Source organism: Ambystoma mexicanum, chromosome 8 (assembly GCF_040938575.1).
Source record: "Ambystoma mexicanum isolate Mex_15411 chromosome 8, UKY_AmexF1_1, whole genome shotgun sequence".
Lineage (NCBI taxonomy): Eukaryota > Metazoa > Chordata > Amphibia > Caudata > Ambystomatidae > Ambystoma > Ambystoma mexicanum.
In genome coordinates this window covers 1,107,802,418-1,107,820,197 of record NC_090929.1, presented here as the reverse complement: position 1 = coordinate 1,107,820,197, position 17,780 = coordinate 1,107,802,418, and the positions used below count along the sequence as shown (strand labels likewise).

At 44.2% G+C, this 17,780-nt stretch overlaps 1 protein-coding gene across 2 annotated transcripts in view; it reads right to left on the bottom strand.

Annotated features, from left to right (window-relative positions):
- Positions 1-17,780, bottom strand: part of LOC138472788 (protein-arginine deiminase type-1-like) — a 432,575-nt gene that overhangs the window by 107,060 nt on the left and 307,735 nt on the right. For both annotated transcript variants that reach the window (XM_069611134.1, XM_069611135.1), the window contains exon 13: positions 9,623-9,716. In XM_069611134.1, the coding sequence (XP_069467235.1) occupies positions 9,623-9,716 (94 nt within the window). The remainder of the gene's footprint in view (positions 1-9,622; positions 9,717-17,780) is intronic.

Genomic DNA, 17,780 nt, shown 5'->3' with positions numbered 1-17,780 from the left:
TAAAAAAAATAATATATATATATTTTTTTTTACATTTCATGCTGGGCTCTGGTGTCCCCCTGGGATGCGGCTGCGCCCCCCTGGGGGGGCGCGCCCCACAATTTGAAGACCTCTGATCTAGACAGTAGGGCCTCCATGGGTAAATACTAGAAATGCACCGCCAACACTACAAAATAAAGACAATATCACAAAGCTTTTTTTTTTATTAACTAACAAAAGTGACAACTACTAGACCATAGCAAAAAAATAAACTCATTATTCTCATGTATAATGCACTGACTAAATAAAGAACCCGCTTTTAGATGTATTCATTATAAAAGAATGTGTTTCCTCTAAATATATAGTATAGCAGGAACCAATAACCTCTCTTCAGTCATTAAATACCTTGAATAAGTGTTTGACAGTCATAAGTTTAATGAAACTCCTCTTACAATGAGGAACAGGAAATGTAACCACGATTCTCAGAGTAAATGTATGTGAGCCTGAACCAGGGTGTACACAGGAGAAGCGTGGGGGTGCGCGATGTCCTAGGGCTATTACAGTTAAGGCTGCACCCCACCCCTCGTGCTTAATGCTATTAGGAAACCAAGCTCCCTGCTGGGCCCCAATTTCTTTTTTGAGGGAATTGGGTGTACAATGAGAGAACAAGCCAGATTCCCTGTAAAAAAAATTAATGTCACACAATCTAGAAAGGGGCATAAGTCCCTTTTAGATTGCTGTCAGCCATTGCGTCGTGGAGGAGCGGCCAGCGAGGGACCAGAGCGGTTGAGAGCAGGTAATAAGACGAAGGGAGGGAGAGGTATTCGGCATTGCACAAGACCAGCCCAACATACCTACAAGAGAAGATACAACCCTACCTCCCATCACGCACCCTAAGATCAAGCACTGCCCTCTTACTAGTGATTCCAACCTCCAATTCTGCCAGGATTGGAGAATCCGCCATCTCAACCTTGGCCCCATCTCTGTGGAACTCACTCCCCCCACACATTCAACACACTCACGACTATATGGCCTTCTGTAAAGCTCTAAAAACCTACCTCTTTCCACACTGCCGATTAAGACCATCTAAGGCCACTGAGACCCTGCAACCTGACGACCAACGTTCAAGGAGATACCAAGCAATGACACCACTGAAAGAGACTATGAAGTCACTAATAAGGTCACTCTGAATGCAGCAATTGCAAAATACGGAAATTAATTCCGGAACAGAGGGCTCATAAGAATAAAACCGCAACTCCAGACACTCGCCTCTCCTATCACTATGCCCACTCTCTACTCTACATCAACACACATTAAAACGCAGCTACACCCCTCGATCATTTTCGGCCTAGCTGCTCACATACAAACAATACTCCATGATCACCTCAACATCCTGCTAAAATGCAGCTATAGCCCATGAAAAATCAGCCTCGCTTGTCACATAAGCGTCCTGTACAGGCCTAACGCAGCCAGAATCCAGTCTGGTAGAGCAACATCCAGACGGCACACATACAACTGATCTTAACATCTAATGCTAGGATGCAGCTACCATCAGGCCATCGCATCAGCTGCGCACCTAATGAGTGCACCCAAGCACCCTATGATACCCTACTCTCTACTGACCTGGAATACGGTCCCCGAGGGCGTTCAATCCACAAGCGCTTTGAGGTAATACCAATGATATATAGAGTGCTATATAAATGGCAAATAACGTAACAGAATATAACATTGGATGTGGCAGAGACAGGGAGAGGGAAGCAAGTATGGGCCCAGCAAAAATAAATGCGTGGGGAGTACCAAAGGAGGATGCCAAGGAATGTGTGCTGATAAAATGGATGAACTTTGAGAATCCAGCCTACCGTTGTTGCACATCAGAAGCGGCTCCAGGTCAGCTGTGGTGCGGCTTGATCCGTACTGACTGCGCACGTTGCAAGGTCCTCTTTTCTAAAATCAGAGTCTTTTTGTAGAGTTGCTGCCCCAGGGACAGAGGTCTCACTGCTTCTGTGTCCGCAGTGTGTGGATGAGCTGGCACATCGATCTATGTATACAGTTGGCATACTGAAGTGGGCAGACTAGTGAGCCCTGGTGAGTAGTGGCTGTTAAAGTAAACCTTGCGATATGCAACTACTGAGCATCGTCATTTGCAGTGCATACTTCTCATCTGTTTGCCACATTTTGAAGGACTCCCCAACTAAGCACCCCTCCTTACATCCTCCAGTGTGTGAGTGGAGGTTCTGCTGCTTCCCTCGCTGCAGTCCCAGTCCCTTGTGCTCCCCACTTCCTTGTAGTGAGTGCATTTCGCACCCTGCGGTAGGAGCCGGGCTAGGTTGTCCTGCGGAGACTGCAGTTGGGGCAGGGGGGGTGACCAGAAACATTGGAAATAATGTTCCTATACCCCCAGTAATTTTGAATACGGAGTAAGGAGTGAATTGAAGAGTATATAAGTAGAGATCTTTGTAGATTAAAGCCTGCGGTGGTGACTCAAACCTTGTAAACTGTTGATTAGTGTTTTCACGCTGTTTCGTAGATACTGTTTTACACACCTATGAAAGGTAACATGCAATCTCGGTATGGCCTATGTAGTGCTGCTGCTCGCTCTGGGAAGCGAACTCACAGCCCTGTGAGAGGAGTGCTCGGGCTGAATGCTTTCTCCCCGCATAAAAAAAAGACAAAAAGCACTTGAACGCTTCACAATTGAAAATCACAGGTTATGACAATAAGGAAGCACCATGTGTGAATGTGGAAAATCTGCCTGAACAGGGGTCTCTGGAGAATGAGGTCCAGACTGGGGAAACAGTCAGTCGCTCAAAAGCATTCTTCATTCTTCTACCATGATTGACAATAATGGTTCGCTCCTTAACCTGTGCTTAAGTTTGAAGCACAATACCTTGAGACCCATTAGCAGAGGATTTAACAATATCAATGGCTCTAATCTTTCTGCAAGTCCTGAGCTGGAGACATTAGTTTCTGGATCGGAGCTCTCTTATTATGAAAGTGGTAACAAAGAAGAAGAAAATGTAGTACGTAGTGATTCATCTTTGGAATCAAACAGTGGAAAGTACCATTCTGCCTCCATCTTGAATAGGATCATCTCTAAAATTGATGCAACTTTTCTCCTTTGTACAAAACTGGCGGAAGAGCAGTGCGAGCTTAAACGGATCTAAGCACATGTGGTTGACATCATAATTCACTCTAGTACTGACCCAGTCTTAATGCCAGTGGAATATGGTACTAAATTGGGCTTATCCACCATCTTTGCTTCCCTAAATCAAGTTTCTTCTCGTGTTACTACTCAAAAACATGGCAGTGGGGACACTTTGCCACCGTCTCTCCGATCCCCCCATACAAAAGTCACACGATTTTAGCTCTCTGATGCGGCAAGCACTCGTCACGAGTTGCTTAAAGTTACTGCTGTACCTGAGGAACGGGCGCTGGAAGCATTGCTTATTGAGCAGTCCATATTAAACAGCCCTAATAAAGTCCACATAATGAGGAATGGAAGCAACTGCAATGCCTGAGTAGGTTAAATAAGCGTGTTGAGTTTGCCAATACTCCTGCTGCCCTTCCTGTACAGAATCATGTTCCTCTAAAAACTACTCGCTCTTCCTTGGGTTACTATATTGTTTCCAATGACCAATGCGATAGTAGTACCAGACAGGTGGTTGTGGCCACTTGGCAAACCTTTGCTGGATACTGACTCGATTGCAACACAGACTGACATAAGTCAATGACCTGTTACTTTGGTACCGGAACCTGATGGAGGGCTAATCCACCAACTGGCTACCAGTACTTCACTAGCCGTGTCCAAAGTTATTACTTCATCCTTTTCCTGTGCGTTGGTACCTGAAGTAGCTCTACCTTGTCAGGAATCCTTGGAGAATGCTGCTGTACAGGTCTCACCATGTGTATTTGTATTTTATTGAATTTATATAGCCCTTTAAACCAAAGTGGTTAGTGTGTGGCTGGTAATTCTTCCAGCCGGACAAGCAACGCAAATATAAATCCACCTTTGCCCTCTATTGTGACGCAGGATTCTACAAGCTATAATCAGCACTTGTGGACATCACATGTGGCTTCTGGGCAACCCTCTTTAATTGGTAATCCTATTGCAACTTCAGACATTGCCTGGCCGGACGGATCAAAGTACTATAAACTGGTGGAGATCAATCCTACTTCCAACAGCCCTTCTCTAAACCGAAAATGACTACTTGATCTATTTCATTTTATACCCGATTTAAGTATTATTTCCTCTGAGGACATTGAAAGTCTAGAACTGCCAACTGTGACTAGCCTCAACAATTGGGTTGCGATCTCTCTTGTTTCCCCTATTGTAGCAGAGCGTATTTGTAAAAATGGCAAGTTCTTGTTGGATATGGGATTTTAGCTTTATATCTTCCACCAACCTTCCATTGTGCCAACTGGACCTGTTGGACAGCAATTTAGGGATTTGGGTAACATGGGTAGATCTTATAGCCTTTCTCATATAGACTCTGATTACACATACCTGCAGCAAATGAGTGGCATCGCCCAGTTGAGAATTCCAGACTGCCTGGCAACTGGCTGAATTCGTATAAATAGTCCCAGTGACATATCTATTCTGACGAGGCTGTCCCTTTTGTGTTCTTTCCTGGAACCCCCGGGGCCATCACTCTTTCCTCACTGATGCAAGGGGTCTTCATAAGATAATGAAGGTACACCTCTTTTTGCTACAGGAGACCTATCTCTCCTCTCCCTTCCATTTGGATGGTTTTTCCTTGTTATTTCGTCTGTGCCCCATTCCCACTGTGGGACGACCAAAAGGGGGCCTATGTATCAGAGCTAAATGTGATTTTTCAATGTCTCCCTTTCTTGGTGCTAGAGAACCTTCTAATTTTCTTTCTGTCCACCTCTGTAATTTTCCTCCAGGTTCTAGCAGGATGTTGGTGGCCACCCTGTATGATTCCCCTGGGGGGTGTCTCTACGGCTGAGCTTATGAAGGTGGTGACGGATACCTTACGGGTGTGATCTACTCGGCGGCATAAAGGGGGAATTATACTCACAGGTGATTTCAATGCTGATTGTTCCACTGCCCAACTGGTGGCAATGGGGTGTGGGCATACACTGCTGGCATTTAGAAAGGGCCAGCAGTGGCTCCAGCGCCTTGCAGAATGTGATTTACAGCCCCTTGTAGATGTGCCCTCGGAGAGTATCCCCTACTTGGTCTAATGGTCGGCACAGCAGTTGTATTGATTTTATATTTGTTAACTGGCCTATTATAGTCCGGTTACCTGAACTTCAGAAGTGCAAGGCTGACATGAGTGATCATGCAATGCTCTTAATGAAATGTAACACCTCGATTGTAAAACCCCATGAAACATTGCCCTTTAATCCGATGGTGAATCTTCGTGGGAATAATCTCCTGTGGTCCTCTACTAATATTGGCAGTATAAATGCGTCATTAATACATATAGTGGGAGGTCTTGTGCAGAGATAATGTGGGAGAGTCACTGGGATTTGCAGCAGATGTTGACCCTGTATTGGCAACATGAGTTTAGACACCTAGTGAGCGGTAAGTACACTGGTAAACCTGGGGTTCTATTTGACCTGGGCATTTGCTAAAAAGAAGAAAGAGTGAACTGCATGAAGAGAGGGTCCCAGAAATGCCACTCCTGACCCCCATGAACATGACAGGTCGAAGAGCCAGGAACACTCGAAGTCAACCATCCTATTTTGGACAAACCCCAAGTGAACCTCTGCCTGACTCGTAAGCAGGAAGGTATCCCCTCAGACAGCCATTTCAACCATATCCAGTGGATAGCCTTACAAATCCAGAGAATCAGACAGAGATCGCAGACAAACATTATGATGGACTGCCTCGATTAAGCACCAAGAAGCCACTATGCTGACATCACTAGCGGCACCACGACATAGCAACATTAGTCACGAAGCACACTCGAAGCCCTGCACAGCATTACACCAACACACACTTGCTTACATGAAGAACATGCTTACACAATTCTACAGGTAGAGGACAGATGTCAAAACTTTTATTTTTCGCATTAGCCAAATGTAGTAGCACAGAAAGTCAAGGCGACAAGAGATCCTGAGCAAGCTTGCAGATGCTTATAGCAATTAACCCTATGGGACTACAGGAGTATATTTGGAGCCTGGTGGGACCATGTGTGACTAATCTATAGCATGTACAAATCATATAAGTCAAAGGAAAATTACAGAAGGCCTCAAGCCACAGAACACGAGACAAGAGGAGCAGGCTCAGGCTGCAGGATGCACAGAACAAGCTCACAGCCAAGGTCAGAGATAAAAAGTGACATTCCAAACTCCAAAAGCCAAAGGGACCAGCTGCAGGAAAATTGAATAAATCCTCACAAATGAGTTCCAACGGCTCAATTTTGTGGTCCACAAGCATGTGATGCAGCTGAACTAGACACTGGGGTTTCACCCGCAGTGGGAATGCAAGCCGGTCACAGCAATCCAGAAGAAAAGAGAAAAAACAAGCGTTGCAAAGTGGAGATGCACTCTCATAGGCAATGGTGGTATCCTACCAGATACAATTCAGACACAGTTGTTTCACATCACCTTGAAGAGGTGCACAGAGGGCTGAGAACAGAGTTGGGTCCCAGGCCTGGGGAGACCAGCTCCAGCCACTCATAAGACAATAATACAGGGGTGGATGGCTAGGGGCAAGGGCCAATGGTAAGTCCCCTACTCTGCAACAATGTAATAGATAGTTAATCAGGGACGGGGCAGGTCTGCCACCTGGCATGTGAGGGTCAGTAGAATAACCTCTATCAGGGATTACTATATACATTACAACTCTCAGCACCCAACCAGCAATGGGGATAGGCTTTTGGGGAAGGGGCCAGGTGATGACATACCACAGTTGAGATGTACAGGAGAATCCTGATTGTCTTGTATGATCTCTGTCGGTTTTTATAAAGACAAGATTCGTAAATATAGTGCGCAATGGACTAAAAGCAGTGAGGGGAAAGTGACTAAACCATGGCCACTATGCAGACGTTTCTCCAAGGATGTGCAGCAATCACTACTGACAGATTTTCAGGGTACTTTTAAGGGGAAGAAGTTAGTAAACCACAAGGCAATATTTGAGTTGTGGAGGATGTTTCAGGATGGCGAGGGGGATATGGCGAGGCGTCAATGGATGCTGAGCCAGCAGGAGGCATAGGGGCCCACGCACTCTCCCTCACCCTCGCCTGCAAGCGAAAACTCAGAGGACACAGATGGTGAGCAGTGGATGTACCCACTATGGGAGCTAAAAGCAGCAGAGGAGTATTCAACCCCAAAATTTAAACAACCACCATATACCAAAGATAGAAAGGAATGGGCCAAATGATCAGCAAAAAAAAAAAAAAAAAAGGAACAAGCAGCAAGGTGCAGAGGGGTGCAAAGGAGGGGCTGGAGGGCAAAGCCAGAAACGGGTGGCTAGGAGGACAGATTCTCCTAAAGCTAGAAGGGAAGACAATGGGAGAGGGAGCAGCCAAATGGATCGAAGGCCTCAAGGGAATTAGCGAAGCAAAGGACTGGGCAGAAACAATAGAGGTAGTAGAAAGAAGGGAGAGGGAAGTGGAAGGGATTAGAGAAAGAGTGCTCATCAAAGACAGGCACAGGCTGGAAGAGAAAGAGCAGGAGTAGCGAAAGAGGACGAAGGAGCAAGAAGAGATTGAGAAATGAAAGGAAGCAGAAGAGTGGGCAAAGCAAGTGTTAGTAGCTAGGAAACGAAGAAAGTGGCAGATTGAGCGAATGGCAGGAGAGCGTGCAGTCAAGGAGGACGAGGAGCGCACGATTAGAGACATAAAAACACAATGGACAATGAGCACGGGAAATGACAGAGCAGGAGGGGGCAGGCGAGCGGAGTCGGACAGCACAACCACACAGGATAGGACTACCGCTGTATCAGATAAAACAGACAAAGGGTCCTGCGGGGAAGGAGGCAGACTACTTCACCATGAAGCCCAACACAGACAACTTCTGGGAGACCGCTTCGTGGATGATTTTTGCAGTAATATGGGCTCTGACTCAGACAACGAAGCAAGGGATAGTGGGGACGAGGGAAGTGGGCAACTCAAGCACCAGTCCAATGGGAAAAGTACAGACAAAGGTGTGACCTGGGACATGGGGAAAGGTACAGGGGGATCTAAGGGAGATAAGGGTGACCGAACACTGCGATCGGTGGACGATTTATGAAACATAGATGAGTTAGGCCCATACGTTGAGAGTTAGGGATCACCCAGGATGAAGCAAGGGGGAAGATGGCCATAGCATGTTTCAACACTAGGGACACGGGGGGGGGGGGGGCTCTGACAACTGTGTGCGAGTGACTCGAGGAGCGCCAGTAGACACATACAAGCAGATTAGACTGACTCAAGGCGCGAGCAGATAGGTAGGGTTCACACAGCTGCCCCTACTGGAAAAGGGAGGGGGTCAACCTCAATATATACCATGGAACCACACCGACAATGAAAACGTGAGATGTAGGCTACCCTTGTTAACTGCGGGTGCAGGGAAATGGCTATACGAAATGGAATGAATGACAGCGGGACAGAGATTAGCATTGGGGTACGTAAAGGGACTATTAGTGGCTATTCTCGGGGAGGCTGCTGATGACGTATGAAAAGGGCGTAGTTTCCATGAGTGACAATCCAAGACATGGCACAAGATGGTTCGCCATTTGCAAATTGCTGAGCTTCCGAATGGCACATTTCTAAAATCTTCGATGGAAGTCCTAAGGCTGGGAGGCAATGTTGAGGCTGTGAACAGAAACTAATGGCCTTTATGTACCTAGTTAACATATGAACATGTTAGGACTTCCATCGAAGATTTTAGAAATTTGCCAACCACCCATCTTGAACGACTTGGGAACCTTCCCATATACCATCCATGCCTGGTGAGCTTTATCAGGCTTTACAATCCTTTTACTAACCTACTTTCCACTCAGGACATATAACTAATTAGCTTCTCCTTCTCTCTTTTTTCTCCACCTCTTCCCCCCCTTTTTTTTCTCATTTCCTGACCTTTTGCATTTGTGCCGTTCTTATAAATATGATGTGCCAGGCTGCCTACCGGCATTAATTATTTTTGTGAGTTCAACACAACCATAATGCTAATGCAATCCGTTTTTATACCCATTTATCTCATCACTGTTTCTTTTTGGCCACCATTGTCACCACACGATAGTATGTGAAACATAAATGTGACACTTCTGACCAATGTTGTATAATCATTAGCCTTGATAAAGACCCTTTGGGGTTGAAACACATGTCGGCTGACCACCCTTTCTAGACTGTCTACAACATGGATAATAAAATCACACAATAAAACAACCTACGTGAGATCCTTTTCATTTACAAAGGTCAAACATTTTTTATCTAATTGCAAGGTAACCAGGACCATATTAAAGAATGTTCACTTAGTGCTTGTATGACGTAGGTGGCTAACAGTAACAATATCACTTGTGCACACCATACTTGCAGCCAAACAATTCCTTTCATCAGCAGTTAGTTACCACCACGTGCATTGTATTGTGCATGATAGTTAACGTAATTGCAGCACGCAACACTGGTGTCGTATTAAGAACAATATGTCAATTTGTGAAACAGTAATGTAGGAAATGCAATCGTCATCTTACCCTGCAGTAGGATAGCACCTCCGTGGCCCTGTTTCTGCTTCTCCTGGAACAACCGATAGCAAGCAGTGGGGCTGGATAAGAGCAGCCGGAAACCCTAAAGACAGGCATGCATTGTGGAGTTACAAATGCAGGAGGGAGTGACAGACATCGATAAGAACATCTGACTAGAAGCCATGAAACAAGGTCCTAAAATGTAACCATCGAATCTAGTGGTGCAGTGTAACTGAGCTTAGCAACCATCTTTAAACAAAACATCCTAATACTCTAGGTAGAGGAGTTGGAAAGCACGTTTTTACTGCATTAATTTCATTAATAATTAGGTACTTTGGTATTTTTAGAATAAATGCAATTGTTATAACAAGTTACAACTAAAAAAAGCAACTAACATCATAGGTACACCTGGAAATAATTAAACCTACTTGAACTTTTAAGCAACTTAATTTAAAAACAGATTGTTTTTTTTTGTCTTGGCAGTAATTGCTTGTTTACATTAGCACCGATTTATCCAGGCACCAGCTCTATGTGACAGATGCGCCTGACCAGTTAGAGGGCAACGGGTCCAAGTGGAATGAGAAGAGGCGAATCATGCAGTGAGAAGAGACACGAGGTTGGTGGAGACTTTCCATACCAATAAAGAAGTGGTTTAGGTGATCCTCTAAAGGTCTTATGGTTGGAGTTCGTGCCAGAAAAAAAGTCCTGTTGGTGGACTATTTTCATCATCCCTTCTTTTACCTTGATGTGTGTGTTGTGCCAACATCATCTCCAAGCAGGAGTGTCCTTTTAACTTATTTAAGTACAATATACAAAAAGACCCAGAAGTGGTCGGACTGTGCTGTTCCAGCGTACTCTTTCAACTGCCTCTCACTTCAAACGCCAGAACCCTTCACAGTTTCCCTCCACCAACATTCCGGGCGGAACCTGCCTACAGAATCATGGGAACATGATGCGCTACAAATATACTGCAGTAGAATGCAGTGAAATAACCAATGGGGAAAGGCTTTAATAGTTTGTAGTGGATACTGTGTCAAAGTTAGCAAGAAGGTAGGCCCTCATGAATGACTAATCCGTTGGGCATCTAATTGTACAGTAAAACTAAAATAATAGACCTATCCGGTGAGGCTGCTATATAAGGTGAGCCATTTTACCATGTTTCTAAAAGAAAAAACCCAAACTCCATGATTGCACCAGAGTTGTATTTATTAGAGAAGGAAAAGCAAGCAGGTGAGTGCTATACATCCATTCAATTAATAGAGGTTGAGACTACACTGGAAATGATGTGGATAGAAACTCCAAAGGTTTCTTGCTTAGAACTATTGCCAATGACAAACTTTTGGAAGCTATTAATATTGTTCTTTGTTAGAAGGGATTTTCAGAACTAGCATTGTATGTGGATTTCAAGAGGTCAACCTGACAAACAAGGGATTTTCACACTTGGTGTCATCAACCTCCAGCATAGCTTCAAACCCTCTCTTGTTATGCAAAGTTCGGGCTGCGGGCTTCCCCAGCTGACTAATGGAAAGGATCTTCTCCATCCAAAAAGGAAAGGCGCTGTCCAACCATGGACAGCCAACTACCCCACATCTGCCCAGCAACAGACATCCTGTTGGAACAATGTGGATTGCAACCATACAGTTCCAATCTGAGTTTAAAAGTCATGCAAACAATCCCCCGGGAGTCCTGAGCAGGACCCAGTGAAAGTGTATGCCCTTATTTGAATGGTTAGAAACATAGATGGCCAAAGGACAGATCTTAAAACATGCAGGGCAGCCATTTTGAGCATATGGTACTCAAAATGGCATTGTCGTGGTAAAAACTATGGTACACAGTACAGCACCGGAAAAGGTTGTAAAACACAGTTCACTGCCACCAGTCCATCCTATGCACATCTTGGAGGCCTAAAACGATTGCCAGAAAAAAAGGAAACAGCAACACTCCTCGGAAGGTGAGGCGGTTACAGAATAAAAAACATGGGAAAACATGCATGGTGGAAACAGTTTCCCTGCACTGGAAGCGTTAGGGACTGACCAGTGCCCCCAAAATAAATGACTGGAGCAGGAGAGTGGCGCTACAAAAGGCTTACCTCAAAAGTCAGGCAAGCTTCCAAGATATAAACAGATATGCTGGGGGTCTCATTGAAATGGACTGTGGGCAAGATGCAAAAATAATGATTTCTCTGCCATGCTTATTCCACAGGGAAGAAGCCTGCAGAATAGGACATCCACAAAATCTTATATTATGAAATCATGTTTGGCTGGTCCTCCTTAGTCTTTCAGTGATTTGACAATTTATTGGAAACTTTGCATCAAGTTTAGAAGATTGATGACATAATAAACAGATACACATTTTACAATTCATTTTATATAATACAGAGAGAACGACTTTCCAATAGCCCATAGAATATCCACTCTGCACCACAAAGGATATTTTCTGTTCGTCATGCAAGTCATAGCCCAGTCATGAAAATATATGCGGGATGTTTATATAGTCATTGTAGTAATTACTGTTGCTATGTTTTCCAGTTGGTGGTGTTGGTGCCGAAGGAACCCCAAAGAAATCTATAATTAAGGTTTGTAAGTAATGAGAAAAAAGGTGAAATCTCCAAAGTCCTCACTATGCTAGAGATTAATTAAGCAATAAGCCCTGAGCCGGGGCGAGGGCATTACTGCATCAGGTAATGCCCAGGGCCCACAGCTACAGGCCCGAGCAAAGCATATGATGAAGCATATTCCGTAATGAAGCATATTCTTCCGGTTTTGCTTTATTACACTTTTCAGGCTGGGCCACACTAATAAATGCTCAGGTTTAAGAGCTTAGTTATGGATAGGTCTGAAAATATGAGTTGTGCTAGAAACCACAAAAGAAGTGACTGGAGAAATTTGAAGAATATTTTCAGATTATCATGTAGTGAAGGAGTGTTGCACACTGAACAGGGAAGCTTTTACAGCCATGACTTCCGTTGGGATATCGTCCATGCGGGGATGGGACCGAAGCTCTCTGCACAGCATATAACTGAAAAGGAGGGCGCATGCGCAGAAAGGCCCTTGTGCTGTCCCTCCATTGCATGCTCCTTAGCTCCCAATCGCCAGTTCCATTTGCAGCAAGCTTTAACTAAGGGGCACTAATTAGCCTGGACGGTGGGAGGGGTGTTTGGAGGAAAGCAGACTATATACTAGAAGCACAGTAATCACTACGATGAGTAACTTACACTTACTGTTAGATCCCATCCCCTTTCCTATATATCTGTGGGAGACTACTAAAACATCTTGTTGAAGGGATGGGTGGGGGGAGCACCAAGAAAGACAATGACGGATCTTTATACCTTTCTTAAAGGTGATCAACCAAACTGGTTCCTCAAAATCTCCTGGCCAAACCTGGCATCTGCCTGTGACCTGGGATCCAGGGTTTAGTGTCTACAAAATGTGTGAGGAGTGGCCCACGTGACAGTCTTGCAAATGTCCCTTAGTGGGACTTGTCTCTGGAATGCTACCAACGTCATTTCATCTCTCACCAGGTGTGTGTGTAGGCATTTAAGAGGAGGCTTTCATTGAGTCTTCTAGGCTTTGTGGATGCAAAGAAACACACCCGTTAATGGTGGCCCTTGCTGCCTAAGAACCCACGGCAGTACTCATGCAGGTAACAAATCTGCTAGAAGTTTTGGTGTGTTCCAAATAAAATGTCATGGCTCTTGTAATACCCAAGGTATACCATGTGCTTTCAGAGTCATTAGCAGTGTCTTTGTACTGTTTTCTTTTTTATGGTCTCGTGCACCTTAGCATTTTACAGCGTAATGCCATTTAGAATACTATATACTTTAAAATGCCTGAGCCATGGGATTTCCACCTGTTTGGCCATCTTGTACTTTGCCATTTGATTTTCCATATATGCTAAGCTGTTTCCCGGCAAAAGCTCCAGCTTTCATATGTAAAGAGCAATCTGTGTGTGTGGCCAGATGTAGGGGCTGTGACTCTCTGGTCCCAATCCACATCCATGCCAAAGTGTGTCAGTTGCTGGGCAGATGTGTTGGCCACAGGCTGTCAAAACCAGTTTGAATGATGCAGATCTTTACCATTGTAGGGCTTGGAGGCAACTGGATAAAAAGGGATTCCTGCAGACATTTTTCAGATCCTTGTTGGAGCCAAGATCTCTACGGAGCATCTTGCTGAAGACTCGGAACCTGTTGCTGGAAGCCAGCCAGCATTGCTCTCTTCAACCATCCCGGTGAAGCCCTGCTCCTTTGGTGAGCCCCTGAAGACATTCATCGATGCTTTGACCCCGTGACCGGTAGGAACAACCAATCTTGACCCCTCCTTGAGGATTCTGCTCTTAGAAGCATTCCAGAACTATCCTGTGGGGTAACGAGCTTAAAATTAGGCTACCTCGATGCATCGGTCATACCCCCCCCCCACAAGTTGAGCCTTTGGACAATGCAGATTCTTGACTTATGAAACAAGAAGGGCACCTCTGTCGTTGCAGCCGTCCACCATGAAAGGCTCCACAAGAGTCTACTTCCGCCATCTACTCAGATTGGCCATCATTGATCGCCACCTGTATCATGTCCTTGGACTCCTCTGAGGTCGTTGATGGAGTGGTGGCCCTTTTTTAGTCAAGTGGAGGTGTCCACCTTTCCAGTATCCAGAACCGATCCATCAGAGCTTGTAAGCGCAAACTACCTTGACCCAAAACCTGCTTCCGAAAGTCACCTCTGCACCCAAGCTTCCTGGATCTCTTCCAATGGAACCAAGGTTTGAGAAAGGGGGCCTAGTGATTTCAGGAACTATTATAGTGCTCCCTGAGTGAATTGCAGTACAGGGGTAACTAAGCATACCTAGTCTGACCCAGGTGCATAGGGCTTGACGGACGCAGCGTCCTTATCTCACCTCTCCACTGCCTGACCATAGCCGGTTGTCTTCTGGTCAAGTATCCTCTGCTTGGCTTCCCCTATGGTGGTTGGATTGGGCCAGGGTCTGCTAAGAACTTTTCATCAATGGTTATCTAACTTTGAGACACTTAGAAACTGCCTTCTGTCCATGCCAACTCTTGTTCAGCCTCTTAAAAAGAACCCTTGCCTTCTGAAGAGAACTAATTTGGGACCTGTGACTCTAGGGCAGTAGGCCCCATCTTTTCTAGCTAGGGAAGGACTTTTAAGGTGTAGTGCCTTATTTATTATGGCTATGTTTGGTGTTTCTAACTCCTTTATTTTCAACATATTATTTCCCTAACTGATGGTTACGTACCTCATTCTTTTGATTCACTTGTTTTACTACTATGCAATATTCTAAACTGCTTCACCTGTATTCTAAAAGTGAACTGTTGGTGATCTTAACAGGGCACACCAAAGTGAATGTGTATATCTAGCTGTAGTGAATGTTTTAGTGCATTACTTTCCTGTGGCTTTTAATTGTTAAGAGTTTGTCTAAGGCCTAAATAAGTACTGCATGTTTATATAGTCTGCCTAACTTGTATTATTAATAGTGCTCTGTGTGTTGTGGTGAACAAGAAGAAGGACTCACGACTACAGCAGGTCATGATTCAAGGGTGTTTATTTAAATAAAAGAAAAATGCTTTACCGCTATTAGGGAAGTTCCCTACCTAATAAACTAAAACTAATAGTGCTCGTCAAGTCCCAAAAGAAAATAACTAACTGGCCCTACGAATGAAGAAAACTTAACACAAAGAAGGAGGCTGTAGCAATGGCCTCTGTTGCTGACTTCTGCCTGGCCCAACACTTAGATGACAATACTGTAGTTCACAGTCTTTCGAAGATTATATTCAGTAACAACCACAAATGTTCTCTTTACAGTTTTGTCTTCTCCTTTGGAAAATAAGGTTCTCCTTAGACAACTCTGTTGTAGTCCATTTGTTTTTATAGCTTTGTATCCATATCACTGTGGCTATGGATATAAGGTAGAATGTTCGGTGCTAAAAATGCCTGGTGAGTTTTCTGGTGGAGACAGTTGAAAGATAGCTGGGAGAGCGGTTAGCAGGTATGGTGGGGCCTGTTATTAATTTTGAGTTATCTTAATAAAGATACTTTGAAAGCTAACTTACGTGTCCTGTCGACTACTTCAGATGGTGACGAGGATGGGATGTGAGCTACGTTGAGTCCGATTAAGTTCCAGTGTCAGTGAAGTTGTCAGGCCCCGCTGTGCTGCCATCGGTACGCTTATCAAGTTCCAGCTGATAGTGTTGGGCGAGCGCAGGTTTTCCGTCAACAGTTTTGCTTCGGGAGAAGTTTGGGTAAGTGACTCAGCACTTTTGGCTTGCTGGCATTATGCAAATGATATGCGCGCATGCTGAGGAATAATCTCTGTCTTCCCATATCAATCCAAAGCAGGTTCGAGGAAAGGACGCTCGAACATGAGAATACATGCAGCCATCTTAAGTCCAGGCATACTCAAAGGCTCCGGATCGAGAAATTTATACAGGGACATACAGCTGGAAATAATTGTAGAGAATTAAATAAAGCAATTAACCTGCGCACTGTCAGCAAGAAACAAGAAGATAGAGTTATGTGTTGATAAGCACCAGACTGAGGAATAGCACTTGTTTGTACTATTAAATGCAGGCTAAGGATAAGCATCTGCTGGCACAATAAAAAGTGCCCCTGACGATATTTAAAAGTACTTTAATCGCAAATGGAGATTGTACAATTTAGGGCCTAATTGGATTCACTTTGTTTCTGTTGCATTAGGTTTCATTTTGTGTGGCATCATGTTCCTTGCATAATTTTATTTTGCAATTTTTGGGCCACATTTACTTTACTGTTAGATCTACTAGTCTGGCAAGCGGAAATTGTGCAACAATGCAGGGAGTAACCATTCATCCACCACAACCATATCTGGCGATGACTGGAGATCCCCCCCCCCATTCCATGGTGGGAGTGGAAAGAGTATTGGGGGAATTACATGGATGCTATTGACAATGAAAATTTCGCAGCAATTAAGAAGAAACAATGACTGTTACACTCCCTGAGTCCAGACGGGCACAGGATCTATAGAGAATTACTGCCCCGAAGGGTGGGTGAAGGAGGAGAAGGTGTGGATGAATATTAACAAGTGTTGAGAGCCCTTAATGAATACTACCAGCCAAAGACCAATGTGGCTGTCAATAGGTATTATGTCTACACGAGGAAGCAAGACAGCAACAAAACTGTGGATGAGTATGTAAATTCTCTTAAGAAGCTAGCGGTATTGTGTAATTTTGGTAGCAGTGTGACGCAAGAAGAATTAATACAAGACTAGATAATCATCCACACAAAGAGCAACATTGTTCAAGAGCGACTATGGATGTGTGGAGATCCTTCTCTGGATGAAGCTATAGCTATCGCCAAGAAAGTTGAACACACATTGATGTGCAGTAAAGCCATTAAGGAGCGAGAAAAGGACTTGTTGGCTAAAGTAACTAAAGTGAATGCTGTGAAACCAAAGAATTTTAAGAGACAACGATGATATGAGGTAAATACTATAAGAGCAAGGAAGCCATACAAAGAGTGGACAACAGGGGAGAAGGAAGTGGGAAGAAGAATTGTCTGGGGAAGTGTTTCTGATATGGGAAAAGGGGACACTATTCCAATTCCCAATTTTGTCCTGCATTGAACAAGAAATGTTCAAATTGTGGCATTTCAGTATTGTATGCAGAAATAAGAAAATGTATCAAATGATTAGGGGTGTACAAGAGGAGGATGATTGTGAGGGGGAGGGTCAAGAAGTGGAAGTAGTTTCTATGGTGAGAAATGGTAATAAGAGGAAAGCCCCCAGGAGTATATTCTCAATTAATGGCATTGTTTCTGAACTAACTGTAGATTCAGGTTCACCATATACCATAATTACTAAGGAAAAATGGTAAAAACTGTGTAGGAAGGGATTTGGGTCCTGTGTTAAAGAAACCTGATATAAGAAATCCGGGTGCCTTTGAAGGTTTGGTAATAAAGATATTGGGTTATAAATTGGCCCTTATTGAATTCAAAGGCAGGTTAGCAGAAGTCAAAGTTTATGTAGTGTCCAAGGGAGTAAATGTTCTAGGTTGGGAGGACCAGGCGATCCTCCAGATTAAGCTCAATCTGGGTGCTAGGGAACCTATCTCTATTGTTGTAGAGAACAGTAAAAAGAGTACAACTAAATATGTAAGAGGAAAGAAGAAAAGTTATTTCCCAAGGTAT